Source organism: Mastomys coucha, unplaced genomic scaffold, assembly GCF_008632895.1.
Source record: "Mastomys coucha isolate ucsf_1 unplaced genomic scaffold, UCSF_Mcou_1 pScaffold9, whole genome shotgun sequence".
NCBI lineage: Eukaryota > Metazoa > Chordata > Mammalia > Rodentia > Muridae > Mastomys > Mastomys coucha.
In genome coordinates, this window is record NW_022196915.1 from 43249862 (window position 1) to 43268882 (window position 19021).

Sequence of the window (19021 nt, forward strand, 5' to 3'; positions counted from 1 at the left end):
ACAATTAAGAGTGAAGCTACAATGTGAATTTCTAGGGTGATCACTATGCATAAAGGTAAATACCAGGAAGAGATTAAATACAATCTAAAGTGTCAATGTCTTAATAGTAAGTAGTTTGGGGTAGGGAGTAAAACCATGTTTAGAATCAGATTTCAGTCTTCCTCAGCATGGCAAACATGACACTCATGCCATTTACTTTTTAAAATGTGTCATCAGAAAAAGGATACAGGGGTTGGTGACATGGCTCAGCAGTTAAGAGCACTGACTGACTGTTCTTCCAGAGGTACTGAGTTCAAGTCCCAGCAACCACATGATGACTCACAACCATCTGTAATGGGATCTGATGGCCTTTCCTGGTGTGTCTGAAGAGAGCAATGGTGTACTCATACATAAAAGAAATAAATCTTTAAAAAAAAAAAGAAAAGAAAAGAAAAAAGGATACAGCTCTAAGAAAACTTGCCTATACATGGAGTGCCAAGGCTAGCCCCAGAGGCCCTCCCACTTTACTGAACTCTTGTGTCTAAAAGTAAAGAACTAAGTTTTAGAAAAATTCAACTCATTTTAACACAACAGGACTCAATGGTTTCTTAAATAAAGAAAACTACCAATAAAGTATTCAGTTTATTGTGTTGTGGAACTTAGCACCTGTACTAGATTTAGAAAAAGATTTTCTTCTTATGAGTCTATATGGCAATAATCTTTTAGGTTAATCATCTTCATGTAGGAGAGGCCTATCTCTTAGGTATGGGATTCAAAGAGGATTCAATTGACTCTTGGACAGAAAAAGATAGGGGAAACAAGCATTTGGCATAATGTTAAAAACTTATAAACCCATGCAAGGTGGTGGTACACACCCAGCACCCAGGAGGTGGAAACAGAGGCAATAGATCTGATTTCAAGATCACCCTAATCTATATACTCTATTTAGTTCGAGGATTGGCAGGGCTATAAGGAGAAACCATGTCTTGAACTCCCTCCAACACACACACCCTGAGAATGGAGACATAGCTCAGTGCTTCTTAAGCGCTGACTGCTTAAGAGAACCTGAGTTCAGGTTCCAGCACCCATGGGGTAGTTTACTACAATCTGTACCTATATTTCCAAAGAATCCATTCCCTCCTGACCACAAGAGCCATCAGGCATACACATGATGCAAAGCCAAACAATTCATGATTTGAAAAAGGGGGGGGGGGCACCCTAATGCAATAAAGAGGATAACATGCTTGATCATAGGTAAAAGAAATCATCACAGAGCCAAATCCAAATTTAGTTAGGAGGAGAGGGGCGGGATCACAAAACTCTTCAAACGATTTAAACTTCCCGAAGAAAATTTTGAAAAACTTCTATGTAAAGCATGATCTCCGGGAAGCAAGGGCAGTATCTGGCCCACATGAAATGGAGCATCTTAGTACATACTGACCTGAGTCATTCTGACATTACAATCAGCAGAACATTTTTGTTTTTTTATTTATTCTGAAACAATGTCTCACTACATTATGTAGCCCAGGAAGATCTTCCCTCCAGAGAGCTGGATCATCACAACTGACCATCTTGATTTTTGAAACAAACTATTGTCAACCTAATAACAATGGATTCTCATTAAGAACCAGTTTAAATTTAATATACTATATAATTTTGAATTAGCTTTAAACATATAGATGTATTCAGAATACATCTTTCTTGGTCTCAAAAATATTTTTCTCTTGGATTTTGATGAGTACTATTTTCTTTCTTTCTTTCCTTCTTTCTTTTTTCTTTTTTTTTGGTTTTTCGAGACAGGGTTTCTGTATGTAGCCCTGGCTGTCCTGGAACTCACTCTGTAGATCAGGCTGGCCTCGAATTCAGAAATCCATCTGCCTCTGCCTCCAAAGCGCTGGGATTAAAGGCATGTGCTGCCCAGCTTGGTGCATACTTTTAATCTTAGCACTCCTGAGTGCTGGGATTAAAGGCGTGCGCCACACCGCCCGGCTGAGTACTGCTTTCTAACATAACTAATACAAAGGCTAGAAAACAAAGGAAGATTGTTTAGGATACTTAAAGACTTAAGGAAATATGGTGATAAAAGCCAACCCATTACTAACCCAGCAAATCCTAGTGTTTTAGACATTGTTTACCATTATGTAAGCAAAGATTACAACTGTTTCCCAGTGCTTCTTTTCCAGGAACACAAAATACACCAACCTTAGCTGACCTGTTAAGTGATTTCATCAGTAATACTAACATGGATGAGAATAAACAAAGTGAAATTTTTAATGAGATTTTCAAAATGTCCTCATCTAGGTATGTACACATATGCAGAGGACATGTGTACAAAAAAAAAAAGAACTACTTAAGATGCTATTTACCTGCCCACACAAGAATGGCTAACCTCCAACCTCCTGGAAGATACATGTTGCTAGCTCCCTACCAAGTGAACTTTTCTCCATCTCTTCCTTCATTTTCACTAGGAAGGTGTGTGAACACAACACAAGAGATGGTGAAAAAAGTATAATAAACATGTTAATCTAATACGAAGCAATTCAGGATCCTGTACATTTCCTAACTGGAAATAGTCTATGTGGCAGTACGCGTTAATTGTTAAAAGCTAAAAATACTTAGGGGAGTTATTAGGGGTACAATGGACAGGAATCTTAAACAGTCTACAATACACAGGGACATTAAGCTATAACCAAAAGGTAAATGTTTAGATGGTGCCAGGGATTAAATCCAGGGATAGGTACATGTACCATGCAGTCATCCCTGTACCTCTTCTGAGTAACAAAGTCTACCACATTGTCCATGTGGGATACTAAAGCACTGAAATGTTCATTCTTTGTTTCTGGTTTTACTAAAAATAAAAATCTGCAGTGGAAAGGCCAGAATTTGTGTTTAAGGAGCCTCAGAGATTCTAAACTTGTCTGGAAGCCTGAGAAATACTTATTTAAAGGGATGATCATTGCTGTTCTCCCATATAGGATCCAATTTTTTCAGTTTTCTTTTTTTTTAATGTACATGTTTTATCTGTGCACCACCTATACATAGCCCACTGCCCACATAGGCCAGAAGGCATCAGATCCCCTGGAAGCAGAGTTCCACTTGACTATGGCCTGCTAAGTGGGTCGTCCGGCAAGAGCAGCCAGTGATTTTAATGCCTGAGCCATCTTCTCACAACCACTCTACCCAGAAACCCTGTTTGGTTAAGAAAACATCATGTGTAGAAAATTATTTTCATGATCATTTTTATTCTGCTAAATTGTTGGGTCCAAAATAATAATATGTATGAATAGTCAAATCTAGGTTTGTGTAAAATTTTTTAACCAGTTCAAAGAATTAGCAGAAATTAAGTAAATTCCAAGCAAATTATTAATACTGCTAGGACCAAAAAGTTCAGAAACTACTGATTCAAGAAATGAAATGAGATTCAATCTAATATTTGATTCATAAACATATCTGTTAACATGTAAGTCTAAAAACACCTGTGAAAAAAACTAATAATTGAAAATACCCAGGAAAAAAATGAGCTATAATTACTGATAAGACGCATACAACAGAAGTTTTATATATTTTGTGTGAGATTACATAACTTTAAAAATTCAATTATTTACAAAGGCATAAGAAAACGGTAACATGAAAAACAAAGTTAATAGGCATAGACTTACACAGTTCTTTGAAAACCCAGAAACATGCAAAATCTTATTTAGCCTGGTTGACTGAAAACATAGAATATCTTTTTTCATAAAGGAGGCTAGATAGAGCACAGAAGAACTGAACCAGTAAGGAGAAAAACATAAATCATAATGAATGAAATGTGGTTTTTACATTTTGATACTAATGCATTTATGCACCTTACATGATATAATCAATATATTAATTTATGTGATTTTGGTCTTTCACAACATAACCATACAAATTTTGATAAGATTATCAATGATAGAGTCTTCTACATTATTAAAACTGCTCAGTATGCAACATTTACAAAATTTAAGGGCTCTATATATTTTTCTACTGAAAAATTGCTTTGTAAAATAGAAAGACACACTGAATAAACAAATCTGACTTAGCCATCTTTAATTGACAAAATATCTCTTGCAGAGAGGAAAGCAGAAGCCACAATGGCTAATTCAAGCCATACAAGAATATGCCTGAAGGGACCTACTTTCAATGTGAATTTATATCTCAATACTGGCTATGCTGAAAATTTCAGTAACTTAGACCCAGAAAGAAGCTATTTCTGTTGTTCAATAGGAAAACAAAATATGATAATAAAGCATTAACTTAACCAAGTGATTAAATGCAAAACAATTAAGAGGAACTTTGAGGTATTTATAATCTAAACATAGTTTTACAGAAAAGTCAACAGTTCCTGCATTCAAAGTTTAAAGCATTATTTTATTTACTTATTTGATTTTTTGGTGGGAAGACAAGAGTTTCTCTGTGTAGCCCTGGCTGTTCTGGAACTTGCTCGGTAGACCAGGCTTGGCCTCAAACTCAGATCTGCCTGCCTCTGCCTTTCTGGGATTAAAGGTGTGTTCTATCAATGTCCAGCCAAAGCTTTAATGACTATTAGTAATACAGAAACCACAACAAAAAAATTATGCTTGTGACACAGAAACAGTGTTTTTAACATATAAAGCATAATTTCCAACTTCTCTAAACATAAAAGAATTTCATACTGAGATACATTTTACTTGACATACACAAATTAATATACTCTATGAAATTGGACTAAAAATGTTTGTAGTTTTAGGAGCTGTATGTAAAAGGTTAGCTAAGTCTATTTACTTCCCTCCACCACCACCACCCCCCCACTCAAAAAAGAAGAAGCCTTGCTTATATATTTAACTACACAGGAAAGTAAACACAGGAAAACAGTAACATTTGTATCCCAAGAGACAAATATCCAATGCCTTACTCTTTCCATCAGTGGTGCCCGAGAATGCAGCCAGGGCCTTAGCAAGAGCAAACCTGACCAGACCCAGAAAGGCCTTTTCTTATTCTGTCACTCTGGCTGATCCGGATCAGCAATATAATCGAACCTAGCCTTCAATTTAAAATAGTCCTCTTGCCTCAGCCTCCTGAGATCCGGGATTACAGTCATGTGCATCCACAGTTGACAGATTTGGGGATTTTGAAAAAAAAAAAATGTGAAGGTTTTGATTTAGTTCTTTTGGTGGTGATACTAGGGGGTTTACATCTTATGTCCGCACAGTCAGAGATGGTTCTCTCCTTGCACCACATGGAATCTAGTGCTTAAATTCAAGCCATAAGACTTGGTAGCAAGTTCTTTTATTCAATGAGCCACCCTGTTAACATTAAGATTATATGTTGGTATCTTTGAGGCCCTAACAAAATTACTATACGCAAAATATATTTAACAATCAATTGAATCTTCAGGAAGCTATTTCAATTTGCCCTATAAGGACAGATCCCACACAGTTTATACTGACAGTTTCATGTATCCCAAACTGGCCTTCTATAACCAGCTATGGAACAAAGGGTTGTTAGAACACAGTCCAAGAGTGGAGTCGTGTGAGAATTCTGCTTTTGAGAAAATTACCAAAAACCAAGATTAAGAATATTGTGAGCACATTTTCTTTAAACAGAGTATTTTCCTTGGGATGTGCTTCCATCCCTCCTAGGTGCAGCAGACGGGAGTGACTTCAGGTTATTCATCACAGCTGGTTGCTATTTCTTTATATTCCTCTATAGAAAAACAAGTTTTGCCAAGTGTAGCTTGTCCATGTGACTGTACACTTTACTCATGTGACTCTTCATAACGCTCAAGAGTATTAACTGTCTGATGCTCTGAATAAAGTTGACACTACATGAGACTTTAGTTCACCTCATTTATCAGTTCCATTTCCTAGGAAATTATGCATCTAAAGCAGTAAACAAAGGATAAAGAGCTTTTATTTTTGGCTAGTACTGTCTGACACTGACTTTCAATCCATTTAAAGTTTTAACGATATTTGATCATAGTTTTCATAAAATTTCATTCATTTGAATAATATATTTGCATTCTTTTCCTCATAATCTATGTTATAGTTAATGTCCTGTTATTAGCCATTTGCAGTGATACTTAATAGAACATTTACATATAAATACCAAGATACTATAGTATTAAACAAGTATTTCTGAATAAACATTTAAGTTATAATTTAGTGTTTGGGAAACAAGAGCCAAAGGCCAAAGACTTGCCCTTGTCCATAGATCCCATTGCTATTAAATGTCAGTCACAGCTAAGATAATCTCCCAAATATAATGGTATTTCTAAAGCAAATATTTATTTCACTGAATGGTATTCAACATAAGATTGTAGAATACCCAAAACTGTCAGAATAGGGGAAAATTTACAAAATATAGTTAATCCAAGGTTTTATCTTAAAAAACAAACAAAACCCCCTACATCTAACAAGAATTATATAAGAAAAATCAATGTGTTGACTTAGAAAATAAAAAGAAGAAATTCCAATAAAATAATAATAAAATTAAATGTTCCTTTATTTTATGAATGTTAACTACAATTAGCCCAAGTGTCCTGAAATCTTTTGAAAGACTTGAAACTTGATTGTTTCAAGACAGGAAAAGAAGTAAGACTGCAGTATTATTGTAAGAATAAAATTATGTCATGTTAACTTTTGTTGGAAAGAATTATAAAAGCTATTACATATGATGTCACACTAAATTAGAAAAGCCAAATCTATTGTTACTTTATGAACTTTTCCTACTACTACGAGGCAAATGATATTCAAATCATCTACAGAATGATAATTAATGAAATTTAAAAAAACCTGAGTAAAACAGCTGTGAAGTTAGCTAACTAGACAGGACCACTAACAACTGAGTAACTAGACGGTCATGCTGTCCCAAGTCACTGTCTGTCACTCAGAAGCTGACTTCTCCCAGAGAAACCTTGGTAAGCACCGGAACCGGCTTTCCTGCTGTAGAAAAGGCTGTGCAGACCCTTTTCTTGGAGCTAGAGCTGAGCCTGGACACTAGGCTCTCAGGAGACTAGGGCAACCTAATGTTCTTAAATAATAACACAATTATCACAGCCTTGGACAAAGGCAGCTTGGTATAAACTAGAAAAGATTGAGCATCTCCAAACCTTAATTCAAGACTGAATCAAATACACTGGTTAAAACTACTAAAGGATTGTACTGGAAAGACAGCTGAAAATATTTTTTGAAAAATTGAAATTAATTTAAGAACTCATTCCTAAATTAATGTTACAAGTTAAAGCAAAGTATACTCCCCATCAGCTTATATTCATTACTTATGTAATAAGAATTAGTCTGCCTATTATTTTTAAATCTCAAAATCATTTTCAAGTAATTACTAAAAATAAGTTTCAGTTAAGTTTCTGAATATTCCAAGTGTTTAGAAAATATATCCACCTTGCTGCTGTATGTAAAATGAGCAGAACCACACAACAATACAAAGAGTACATCTCAGTCATGCTTTATAGCCAACTGCCTTTTATGTAAGATTTCTGATTGACTGAGTCATCTGTCCAAGACACAGCTCCTTCTCCCCACAACCAGGTAACGATCAATTCCCATCACAAATCTACCACAGCCAACACGCGCTGCTCTTCGGAGGAGTGCTGTAAGAGGACAATGTGTGAAGACATGGAAGTGTGAGGAGAGAAGACACCTGCCACCATCATAGGCTGGGCAACTAGATATTCCAATATTAGACTCCATATACATATATGTATACACACATATAAATGTTGAAATTTTAAATAAATATAGAATGAATATCACAATATGGCATCATTTTCTCTCAAGTACTAAAAGGGAAAATTCAAAACTGTATTTCCTAGAAGGATCTGACAGATGTCACAGACCTTACCAGACTGAGGAAAATAAGCATTTGAACAGATATTCCTCAAAAAATGAAGTACTAACATCAGACGGGATTGACTGGACAGGCTTATCAAAAAGGAAATATTTCAATACAGCAGTCACACCACCTTTTAAAACACTTCAGGAAAACAGCAAGAAATGCTAAGTGGCTGACCTACGGTTTAGGAATAAAGAGGCTACACCCTCCTTTCAATGCCAACACTGTCAGTCCATATGGTTGATTGGTAGAGTTAAAGCTTAACACTAACTCTTAAAGTGTAAACTGGGGGAATTGTAAATGATGGCAAAAGATTAAAACCAAGAATTAATTTATGAGCAAAAGAGATTTACTTTCAAACATTTTTTTAAGATTCAAAAGATTTATTTGGAAAAATCAGCACAGAACAAAGATATCCTCAGTAACTTTTCTCAGAATATATGAATAGTGAGAATCTATATGAAATGTAAGCAACAACTCTAACTTACACAGGATCTATAGTTTATACAATCTCAACCCCCATGCCTCCCACCCACTAATATACTACAGTATGTACCCCTTATTGACATCAGCTTTCACTAACAGTCTGACTTAAGGGCTATAGGAACAAACAGAAAAGCAAAATCATTTTCACTTTTAAATAGGTAGGATTAGCTAAAGCAACCACAGCAAGTTTTGTAAGGTCATGAGGGAATACCACTAAGAACATTTTAAATTAGGCAAAATCATTTCTTTATTGAGATTAAGTAACTACATAGATTTAATAATAATGCCACATAGCTATCGTTAGCTAAGGTCACAAACACATTTCAACATTCACAATGATGGGCATCTTTTTCACTAAGTTAATCTATAAAGCTTATGAATAAAGAAAATACAAAAAAACCTCAAGTTTTACAAAAGAAAAACTTCAGTCTACGTACATTAACAGTAAAACCATTTCTCCCAAGTAACAGACAAGGTGTAAAGGCATATTATTGAATGTTTTTCTAAACAGTCAGGAATGAAAGAGTATTTAATATCTCCGACGCTTATTAGGGCCTTCAAAATTGCCCCCTTGACTACCTCTACCAAACCCACCAGGACCACCACTTACAGGCCCTACACCACTCATCGGTGCCTGGGGGGTTTCAGAACCTGTTCTATTTCCCATAGGTGAACCCATCTGGGATGGAGGTCCTTGAGGAAACCTATCATTGTGCTATAATCACATATGTTATAAAGTCCATTTGGAACACGCCAAAATAAAAATGACAAGAAAAATTGGCAAAATCCCAAGTGGTGGTGTCAGGAAGTTCAGCAGTAAGTCCAGCAGAGTCAGGATCAAACATAGAAGGAAGAAAGGAGCAAGTTAATTAGTTCCTGTTTTTAAAAATAGTAGTAATAATAATAATAAGCAGCATCTGAAGATTTACAAATTGCAAATGCCATGCTCCATTTCATGGAAAGAACTGCTTCTGACATAAGCAAATGCCTCCTTATGCCGAATCAGTATCAAATACTACTCTGATCCCTTTTTAAAAAGTTTACACTGCCTGAAACTAGGATGCAAAGGAAAAAATATTGTTAATTTGTTTTGAGATGGAGTCTCTCTCTATGCAGCCCAGGCTGGCCTGTAACTTAGGATTCTTCTGTTTCTTCTCTTGGCCCCTAGGTGCTGGGACTATATTATAAACATGTCTCATCAGGCCTGGTAAGAAACAAACTTTTTAAAAAGATATCAGAGATGTAAAACTAAGGAGCAGCATCATACTGTTTTTAAAAGTAAACATTCTATAAACTCAATTATCAATGCTTTTAAGAAACAAAACAACATAGCATAAACAACAAAAAATCCAGGGCTTTTAATATGGAGACATATGAAGTACTTTCCTTTAAAGACTGATGTTAATAAAATAATAAGTTTTAAGAATTGTTTTAATAATATGAATAACTAAAAGCACATTAAATATCTGAGTCATTTTTTGAAACTTTACAAAGGTCACTCTTAAGAAGTAATTTGTTAAGTGTAGATGCATAAAGAAAACAAAACAACCTAAAAATGACATTTAAATTAAATCTAATTACTGCTAATGATTAGATGCTGAACAGAAATTTAACCAACATACTTCAAGTTTCAGGTATTACACTATATAAATGGTGCCTCTCTTAAAGGGACAATCACACTGACCACTTTATGTGCCATCTCTCTGTCCTGGATACTGTGAGCCTACCTCTTTACCTCCCTAAAAAATAGATTTGAAAATGATATCAAGAAGACCAGTGTATTCTTCAGTTCTACAATGAACAATGCCTTCCTTTTAATCTCTTCCTGATCCCCATGGATGTAAAAATGATGGCATTTTCCATCTTAGCCAGCAATGGACTGCTAACCTTTAGTACACTAATCCCAAAACCAAACAGCTGTTTTGAAATCTGGTGACCAATTTTCTTTTTCAGAACTTGAAAGAATCAGCACCCGAGGAGAAAATGATTTTCTACTAAAAAGCTGCAGACAGAGCTAGTAAGAGTAATCTGTCCGGCTAACTGGTATGCAAAGATGATAGAAATTACAACAGAGAAAAACAATTTTTATGTTTTAGCCACACAAAGATATCTTCACACTCTTGGATCAAAAAAAAATCTATAAAATTTAAATATAGTAATAAAATCCATCAATAATCCTATTAAGAGAATATAACTCTATACCTTTAAAATGTTTTGAAAAACTAAAACTTTAATCTTAACTTTTTTTCAATTAAGAGAAATGGCTTAAAAGAAATCATTACAACAAGATGCATCAAAACTAAAACTTGGTTTTTCATTCACAGTAGAGTTCTGTTTCTAAAGGTAAAAAGTCTACACAGAAAAAGAGCAATCATAAACATTTAGCATTGTATTCATCCACTCAAAGGCAGATGTGAGTTAAAAGCACTTCAGAGTAACTGTAGTGGCACATGTGCTTGCACTCAATTGAGGAAGAAGAATAAGTTGTGATGGCAATACTAAGACACTTAAAATTGTCTCTAGTCAATTAAACTTTAACAAAGTTGCTTTCTCTTCACTGGCTGTACATCCATACCATCAAAAGTAAGACACCACATTATATTAAGTGTGAAGTTATCTTTGAGGTAGCAAAATGCTTAGTTACAAAATATAACCAAAAAAAATTTAGTGATACATTACCACTGCGCCATTATCTGGTATCATTGGAGTTCCCATATTTGCAGCTCCTTCTGGTCCCATGGCAGGACCAGGACCCATTGGTGGGCCAGGTATAGTTCCTCTGTTGTTCATATTCATACCCATCATTGGAGGAGGCCCTTGGGTACCAGCAGGTGCTGGGCTAAATGCATCTATGCAAAACAATCTACACTTAGAGCTGTCCTATCTTAGTTTATTGAACAATAAAAACTTTACAATTCATTCAAATCTATACACAAGATTATCATCAAAATAACTTTCCTTCCTTGAGAGTGGAACACTAAACCATCAACAATAAAGCATCATATATTCAGTAAAATTCCCGATACTAAAACAAGCCTACAAGAAATAAATAAGGCCATATCAATTTTTTAAAGCAACTGGAACTAAGATATTCAAAGTTTCAAAAATAAGTAATATTAGGTGGAACTTATAATTAAAGAAAATGACTCTGAATAATTTTACATTCTATGAGCTTTAATAAATAGTAAAGGTTTGGCACTCAAAAAACACACTTATTTTCCCTTAAAGTCAGAGCTAAAAATATTACCATATAAAAACCAATAAATATTAAGGGAAATTACTCCAGACAATTATATAACAATAACTGTAAACTAATCCCTTGACTTTATATAAGTACCAAATACTTTAAAAACAAATCAAACAATGGCTTTCAATTTTATATTAAAATATATAATCCAAAACAAAAAACCCAAAACACTAGGATGAAACTATGTTTTAAAACATAGTTCACTCAAATAGATAAAATGATTATGTGACTACTTCTATAGAGTAAAATTCTAGAAAGGGAAATAGTCGTGCTTCTAATTCGGCATTCAAGATATCTACCTGTTAGATATTACAATATTGTCTAAGCTGGACTATATGTAGCATATATGGCAGCCTCAAATAAAACATTTCAAAGGATTTGATTCTTTAAAAAGTTTATGTACCTAAAAACTCAAACTCAAAAACTAATGCAAAATTAGAGTTTTTTTCTACTTCATTATATAGGCCAGTTTTCAAATAGTCAGAATTGAACTTCTTAAATATACATATAAAACACTGGTGTATTTAAGTACACGGAACAATGAGTACTGCAGCTGAACACTCTACAGTGTCAAGACTAAGGAGCAGCCAAAAAAAAAAAAAAAAAGTCGCACTCCTCAGCAATCCTCCTGTCACCTGCTACTACTCTTTCAACTCTAGTGCAAGAAACTAGCAATTTCAAGGAAAGGAATAATTTTCTTAATCCTAACTTATTCTTTCTAAATAATCAACACTTTAAGCTTACAACTTCTACTTCCTCACCATGGCTCTCTCGCTCTCTCTCCACACACACACACACACACACACACACACACACACACACACACACACACACACAGACAAAAGGTGGACGGTAACATCTACAAACCCTTTTAGCTCAACTTTCCCGAAAAGAACAGATTAAAGATACTGTTTTCCCCTCACTAATTTTAAAAGGAGGGTGAATAAGTGACAAGGTCTTGTTTGTAGCCTAGGGGTGACTTGCTGTCAGCTGTCATATTCTCCTGCCTCATGTATCTTCCATGACAGAATTATAGGTATGAGTCACCATGGCAAGCTCCCTTCTTCAAAATAGTACATACCTTAGACAATACAAGGCAGAATATGTAAAATAAAACCCCCAACTATCAGTGACATAGAACCTTATTTTCTTATATCTTCTACCCATATAGACCTAAGAAATGTATCTGATATATCCACTGGTATATATCAAAAAATGATGCTGCCATACTATCAATAGGACATAATGTCCTTGCAAATACAGGGCCTTGAGCACAACCACTGAGCTACAATTCTGGCCCCATTTACAAAGCTTGATGTGCTACAACAGTTTTAACAACTCAACAATTCAACAGGATGAGAACTGCAATAAACCATTAAGATAAGATATACTCTAACACTGAAGATTAAAGAAATGGACCAGACTTTAGGAGAATAACTACTAACAGACTATAGTTTTCTAGTGGACGTTATAAAAATCTAAATTTCTCCTGAATTAAGGAATACAAAAGCATATACTTCTCCTAAAGGTTTTAAATCAAATGAAAACCTATTTTCAGATCTCTGGGCACTATCAGAAGTTGCTTAAAAATTTATAATACTGAGTTTGATACTAAGGTTAATGAAAATAATTGTAACTGTCTTTGAAATTGTACTTAATTGTATCTTCCTCTAACTGTTCTTGAAACTATATATTGCTTTATATATTATTACCCAAAAGATACTATGAAAAAAATAGAGTCATATCACCATTATATACAAATCTGCTCACAGCAGTGACTCCATGTGTCTACTACGCAGTTAGGTCCATAGATTCATGCTTCTGTTGTATACCTTAAATGCTCACATTGGTGGCCAAGGAATGTGACCAAAAGGACAGTATTAAACTAGATTACCTGACTAAAATAACTGAAAGTACAAGAATTCTTAAGAGCTAGCCATAGAAGATATTCATGGAGACATTCCTTGTTTAAGTTTTATCTAATACTCTACATATTTTAAGAACATATGAGTTCAGTACATATTGTCTATTCTGATAGTATAATTATTCAAACAGCATGAACATATGAATTATATAGACTTTAATTTCATGAGGAGTTTCTGTGGGACAATTAAATATAAAAGTGAAACATAAGTCATTATTGGCCAATGATTAAAGTATGCCACTTGAAATTTTAAAGTTAATAAGACCACATATTTTCTCCTTGGTTCACAACACTATTTCATTACACGATAGTGAAAAATTTAATATTACTACTTTCTTAACATCTCATTTCCTCAACAAGCCACTGAAGACTCGAAGAAATACTTCCATACTAAATACTATAACCAAGGAAAACATTTAAAATTTTCTGCAATATAAAGTCTAAACCTCAAAAAAAAAAATTTAGAACAGAAATTCTAAAATCATTTAAAAATAACTCAGAAGCCATCAGCATCTGAAGTAAAATGAAACTTGATTTTTACAATATGACAGCAATTATTAAACCTGTCTCACCATGTATAAAAACCTGCTTTAGAGGCTTCAGTGATGATATCAAACCATGTTTTAGTTGTAAAATATTCTTCCTATGATAACTTTTATTCCATTTATTAAATATAAAAGATATCACCTTCATAACTGTGTGCATGTCTTAGTTTCTCAACATACAGATACGAAACAGCATACAGTCCCCAAAAGAATTACAAGTAAGTTTTATAAGTCTTTTGCTTCAAATCCCTACCTCCCATGTTTATTGCTCCACGGGGACCCATATCACCCATTCTCATTTCCTGTTCTCTCTGTAAGTAAACATAGTTGTCAGAGTCAACCTATCGATCTTATGATTTGACATTTCCCATCTAAAATCAAACAGAAAAGAGTGAATTGGGATATCACTGTCCATTAAAAATTCTGAAAATTTCCAACATTATTTATTTAACAAGACTACTAGAAGAGAGGAAACAAAAAGGGAAAACAAAAATCAAAACAATAACAACAACAAAAACAAACCCTTCAAGCATCCAAGGCTAATATACATTAAGTGCTTAGAATATCCAGTTTACACTGGAAGACTAGATTCCACATGAACCAAACTATGTTCCATTACTCAGTACTGCTGCTATTCCAAAGAAATTTGCCTAGACCTTTTATCAAAGAAAAACCTAGCATTAATAATTAAGGTCAATTATATTTAGCGTACAAGTTACTAATGTCTTAAAACTTACAGATGGTTTTCATTATATAAAACAAACAAATGAATCTTGCATTTTGATTTAACTAACCAGGTGTAATTCCACCTATGGTCTATAGATACACCCTAAGTCTTCAGTAGACACAAGGAGTAATAAAAATGTTATGCAATATTGCTTTTCTTTAAATAAGCAGTTGTTTTACTTAAAAAATAAATAAATTCTTTTTCATTTGCCAAGTTCTGAAACAATGCACTGTAGAAATTAATTATAACACAAACACAGATCATATAAATTAAGAACTTTTGAAATTTCATTACAGCAGCTAGATCATAGGAATTGTTTACTACCACTTATGAAAAATTAAACCAATGAAATCTGTGTGAAATTACTCAATAACAATGAAATTGCAACACTACCTGAACCAATGTACTTAGGTTCCAAATCATGAAAAGCACTCTGACACAAAAGTATCAATGAATGTTTCAAGTCAATTCATGGCTGAATTTAACACAAGTGTTTTTGATAAAAGCAAGTTTTAGTAAACCAAATAGTTGCTCAATGATAGGATACTGACAAAACACCATCCAAAACCAAGGCCATAAAATGCTACAATGGAAGGAAAAATGTCATTAATACCTTATTTCTATCAAAGACACCTGCAGAGAGGTTTAATGGTAGAGAAGCTCTATCAAGCACAAAGTCCATGGCATAGGCATGAAGAGGTCTAATGAAATATATCTTTTAGTAGAACAAAAACAATGTGTAATGAACAAAGTCGTAATTCAACCAAAAAAATGTTTCTTTTGCTGCATTATTTAGAAAAGACAAACACATTATCTTCATAAAAGCTATTTTCCAACTTTTCCTAGAAGTATGTTTTTTGCTTCCTCATAAAATTTGCTTATTAATAGATGCTATCATTAACATGAAAAAGTTAAATCTAAAGCTGGCCATGGTGGAGCATGTCTTTCATCCCAGCACACCCACGTGGCAGAGGGAGACAGGTATCTCTGTGAGGTGCAGGCAAGTCAGGTAGGTCTATTTGACATCCTGTTCTCAAAACGAAAAAAGGGAGATCATAAGATCAAAATGATAACCAACATAAGATCAAAATGATAACCAACCAAGCATCATATGGCAAACACTTTAAACATGTTAATTATTAAATTTCCTCATGTTAATTATTAAATTTCTTCAGGCTGTTACTTTTCCAGATATTTATAATAAAATGCAAAGGAAGCAAAGCTTATAGCATGGTCATTTTATAATCTCAAAGAGACTTGAGAGTTCCATCTATCTGCAACTTAAAGAATTCGCAACTATGTGCCAACACAAATAATTTCTTTTAATGATGTTGGAGATAAAACTCAGAGCTTCAAGAAGGATAGGCAAGAGCTAAGCCTTTAATATATTTTAATAGAAAAAAGGATAACATTTTCTTGACCATAATTTTCTTTACTAAATTATTATAGTAGAGGTTGAAAACACACAAACAGAAAAAGCTGTAACCAACATCCCAACAGACTTTTAATATGGAATAAAAAAATTGCTCATAATTAAAAGCAACTGCTGCTCTTCCAGAGGACCTAAGTTCAGTTCCCAGCACCCAGACCAGTAGCTCATTACCAACTCTAATTCCAGTACCAAGCGATCTGATGGGATGGAGAGATGGGTCAGTGATTAAGAGCACTGACTGCTCTTAAAGGGGTCCTGAGTTCAATTCCCAGCAACCACATGGTAGCTCGTGACCATCTGTAACAGGGATCAGAAGCACTCTTCTGGTGTATCTGAAGATAGCTACAGTGTACTCATATAAATAAAAATAAATAAATCTTTTTTTAAAAAATGGGATCTGATGGCTCCAAGTCTCCAAGATACCTACCTGAGCATACATGGCATATACTCACAAAGACACCTAAATTTTTTTAAAAAAAAGGAAAAGAAAAAGAAAAGAAGAAACCTAAAATGGAAAAAAGTCTTTTTAATACCAGCTAGAGAGATGGCTCATGGCACTTAAAGAGCACTTACTATTCTTGCAAAAAGACCTGGGATTCATTTCTGAGCACACAATCGGGTGGCTCACAACTGCTAGGGAAACTAGAACCCTCTTCTGATCCCTGTAGATACCTGGACATGTTTGATGCAAATGAATTCATGCAGACTCGTGTGCATGCACACGAACACACAGGCGGCTTGAAGATTTCCATCCAATAAAATAAAACTACAATAAAAACTCAAACTTTACAAAAGGAATTCAACCGTGGTAAGCAGAACGACCTTTGTGTATGTACATTCACACGTGTTTTATGTGCAAACTTCTGGCACCCGGTGAACCAAGGTCAATGCTGGGTTTACCTCCTAAATCCCTTTCCAGTTTTTATTTCGGGAATAGGGGTAGAATTTCACTGTTTAGACCTGACTGTCCTAGAACTTGTTACGTACTCACAAAAATCCTCCTGCTTCTGCTTCCTGAGTACCAGGGTTACCAGAGTGCAACACCACGCCTTATCATCCACCATGCCTTTTTTTTTTTAAAGACCTTGGCTGGTCTCAAACTCATAGGGATCAGACTGCCTCTTACTGAGTGCTCGGGATTAAAAGCACTCACAACCACACCAAGACCAGGTTTTTATTTTGAAGCAGAATTTTTCACTGAACCTCAAGCTCATCAACTAGACTGGAGAGAGAAGTTTCAGAACTGGGATCCAATGTCTACCCAGCACACAGTCACCAAGATAGGAATTAGAGGCTCATACAACCATGCCTGGTTTTGTTCATGGGTTTTGTGGCCTTGTGCTTGGATGGTAGGCACTTTACCAACTGGGCCACCTCCCCAGCCCATTTCTACAGCTATCCCCCTGCAGAAGAAGATAAAACAGATACAGAGGTAATAAACAATTTGTTCAAAGCAATACAAAGTGAAAATGACAAAGTTCTTACAAAAATTCTGCTAATAAAACTCATAAAATCCCACCATTACAAGATACTCCATTCTTTAACAATACGAACAGGAAAAACCAAAGTAACAGGAGTTAACTTGTAAAGAATGTATAGTTCAGGAAAAGAATTATAAATGAACAGATGACAAAAGAAGCAGCAAAGTAGAACTGTTTTCCAAAACTAAGCACCGAAGCACAGTCCAGGGGAGCAGTTTATGAAGTTTACTTAGAATATCAACAGCTCTTTCAGGAAATAACAAAGTAACAAAAATTCTGTTTAACACCAAAGGTTCTAATACTAAATTATAATACTGAGACCTTACCATGCATTTTCATGTCAACATTCATGACATTCCAATATGGCATAAACAACGGTCATAAGAAAATCCTGATGTTTTAACACAAATCAAGGAAACGGAAACCACTATATAATAGTAGTAACCACCACATTTGTGACATACATATAAAATGATTATGAATATTTGAATGGAGCACCAAAATTGACAAATTTTATAAACTTTTAGAAACACCAATATAGATGTTATAGATATTAATACCCTGAACAACTAAACAAGACACAAACCATGTTTCTGCTACATTATAAAAGACGGTTATTTAAAAAACAGTTCCTATCCAATTGGGTTGCATCGTAATCAAACCATTTTCAACACACAGCAACATTTTTACCTACGACTTTAATATCTAACTGCCTACCTGATACTGAAAAATATAGCTTCTTTATAAAAGAGACAATTAGATGATTTGATTTAAAAAGCAATACTTTTTAAACAATTTACATGATGCTTAAATTTTTTCAATGGTGAAAAGCTCCATTACAGGCTGAAGGCAGACCAATAGATTTTAGTACAAAAGCATTTCTAAGATACTACAATTCAACTATTATTCAAGTAAGATATTTTTTTTTTAAGATTGTTTTATGGGCAAGTAATGTAGAATATTACTGCATAGCCCTGCTGGCTGAAAACTTGATGAGTAGATCAAAGCTGAACTCAAACTCAGGGATCGGCCTATCTCTGCCTTCCAAGTACTGGGAATAAAGGTATATACTATACCACATTTGGCTTCAGGAATATTTTTGCAACTGTTAAGATACAAAATCAAATGTGGGAAGATAGCTATTTCATATGCAAAAAATTAAACAAATTTACAAACTTACTAGTTCCCTGACTTCACAAAGTTAAACATTAAGACATAGAAACAAGCCAGGCAGTGATGGCGCATGCCTTTAATCCCAGTACTTGGGAGGCAGAGGCAAATGGATTTCTGAGTTCAAGGTCAGCCTGGTCTACAGAGTGAGCTCTAGGACAGCCAGGGCTACACAGAGAAAC

General features: G+C 34.6%; 1 protein-coding gene across 3 annotated transcripts in view; it reads right to left on the bottom strand.

Moving 5' to 3' along the window:
* Pspc1 (paraspeckle component 1) overlaps window positions 1–19021 on the bottom strand; it is a 79868-nt gene that overhangs the window by 17170 nt on the left and 43677 nt on the right. Inside the window, exons 7-9 of one of the 3 annotated variants that reach the window (XM_031362295.1) lie at window positions 14283–14340; window positions 10993–11162; window positions 8190–9028 (exon numbers count right to left, since the gene is read on the bottom strand). The exons of 1 other annotated variant lie outside the window; for it this stretch is intronic. In XM_031362295.1, coding sequence (XP_031218155.1) covers window positions 8843–9028; window positions 10993–11162; window positions 14283–14340 — 414 coding nt within the window. In that variant the 3' untranslated portion in view covers window positions 8190–8842. Of the gene's footprint in view, window positions 1–8189; window positions 9029–10992; window positions 11163–14282; window positions 14341–19021 lie in introns of those variants that run through there. One more of the 3 variants, XM_031362296.1, reaches the window with a different exon arrangement.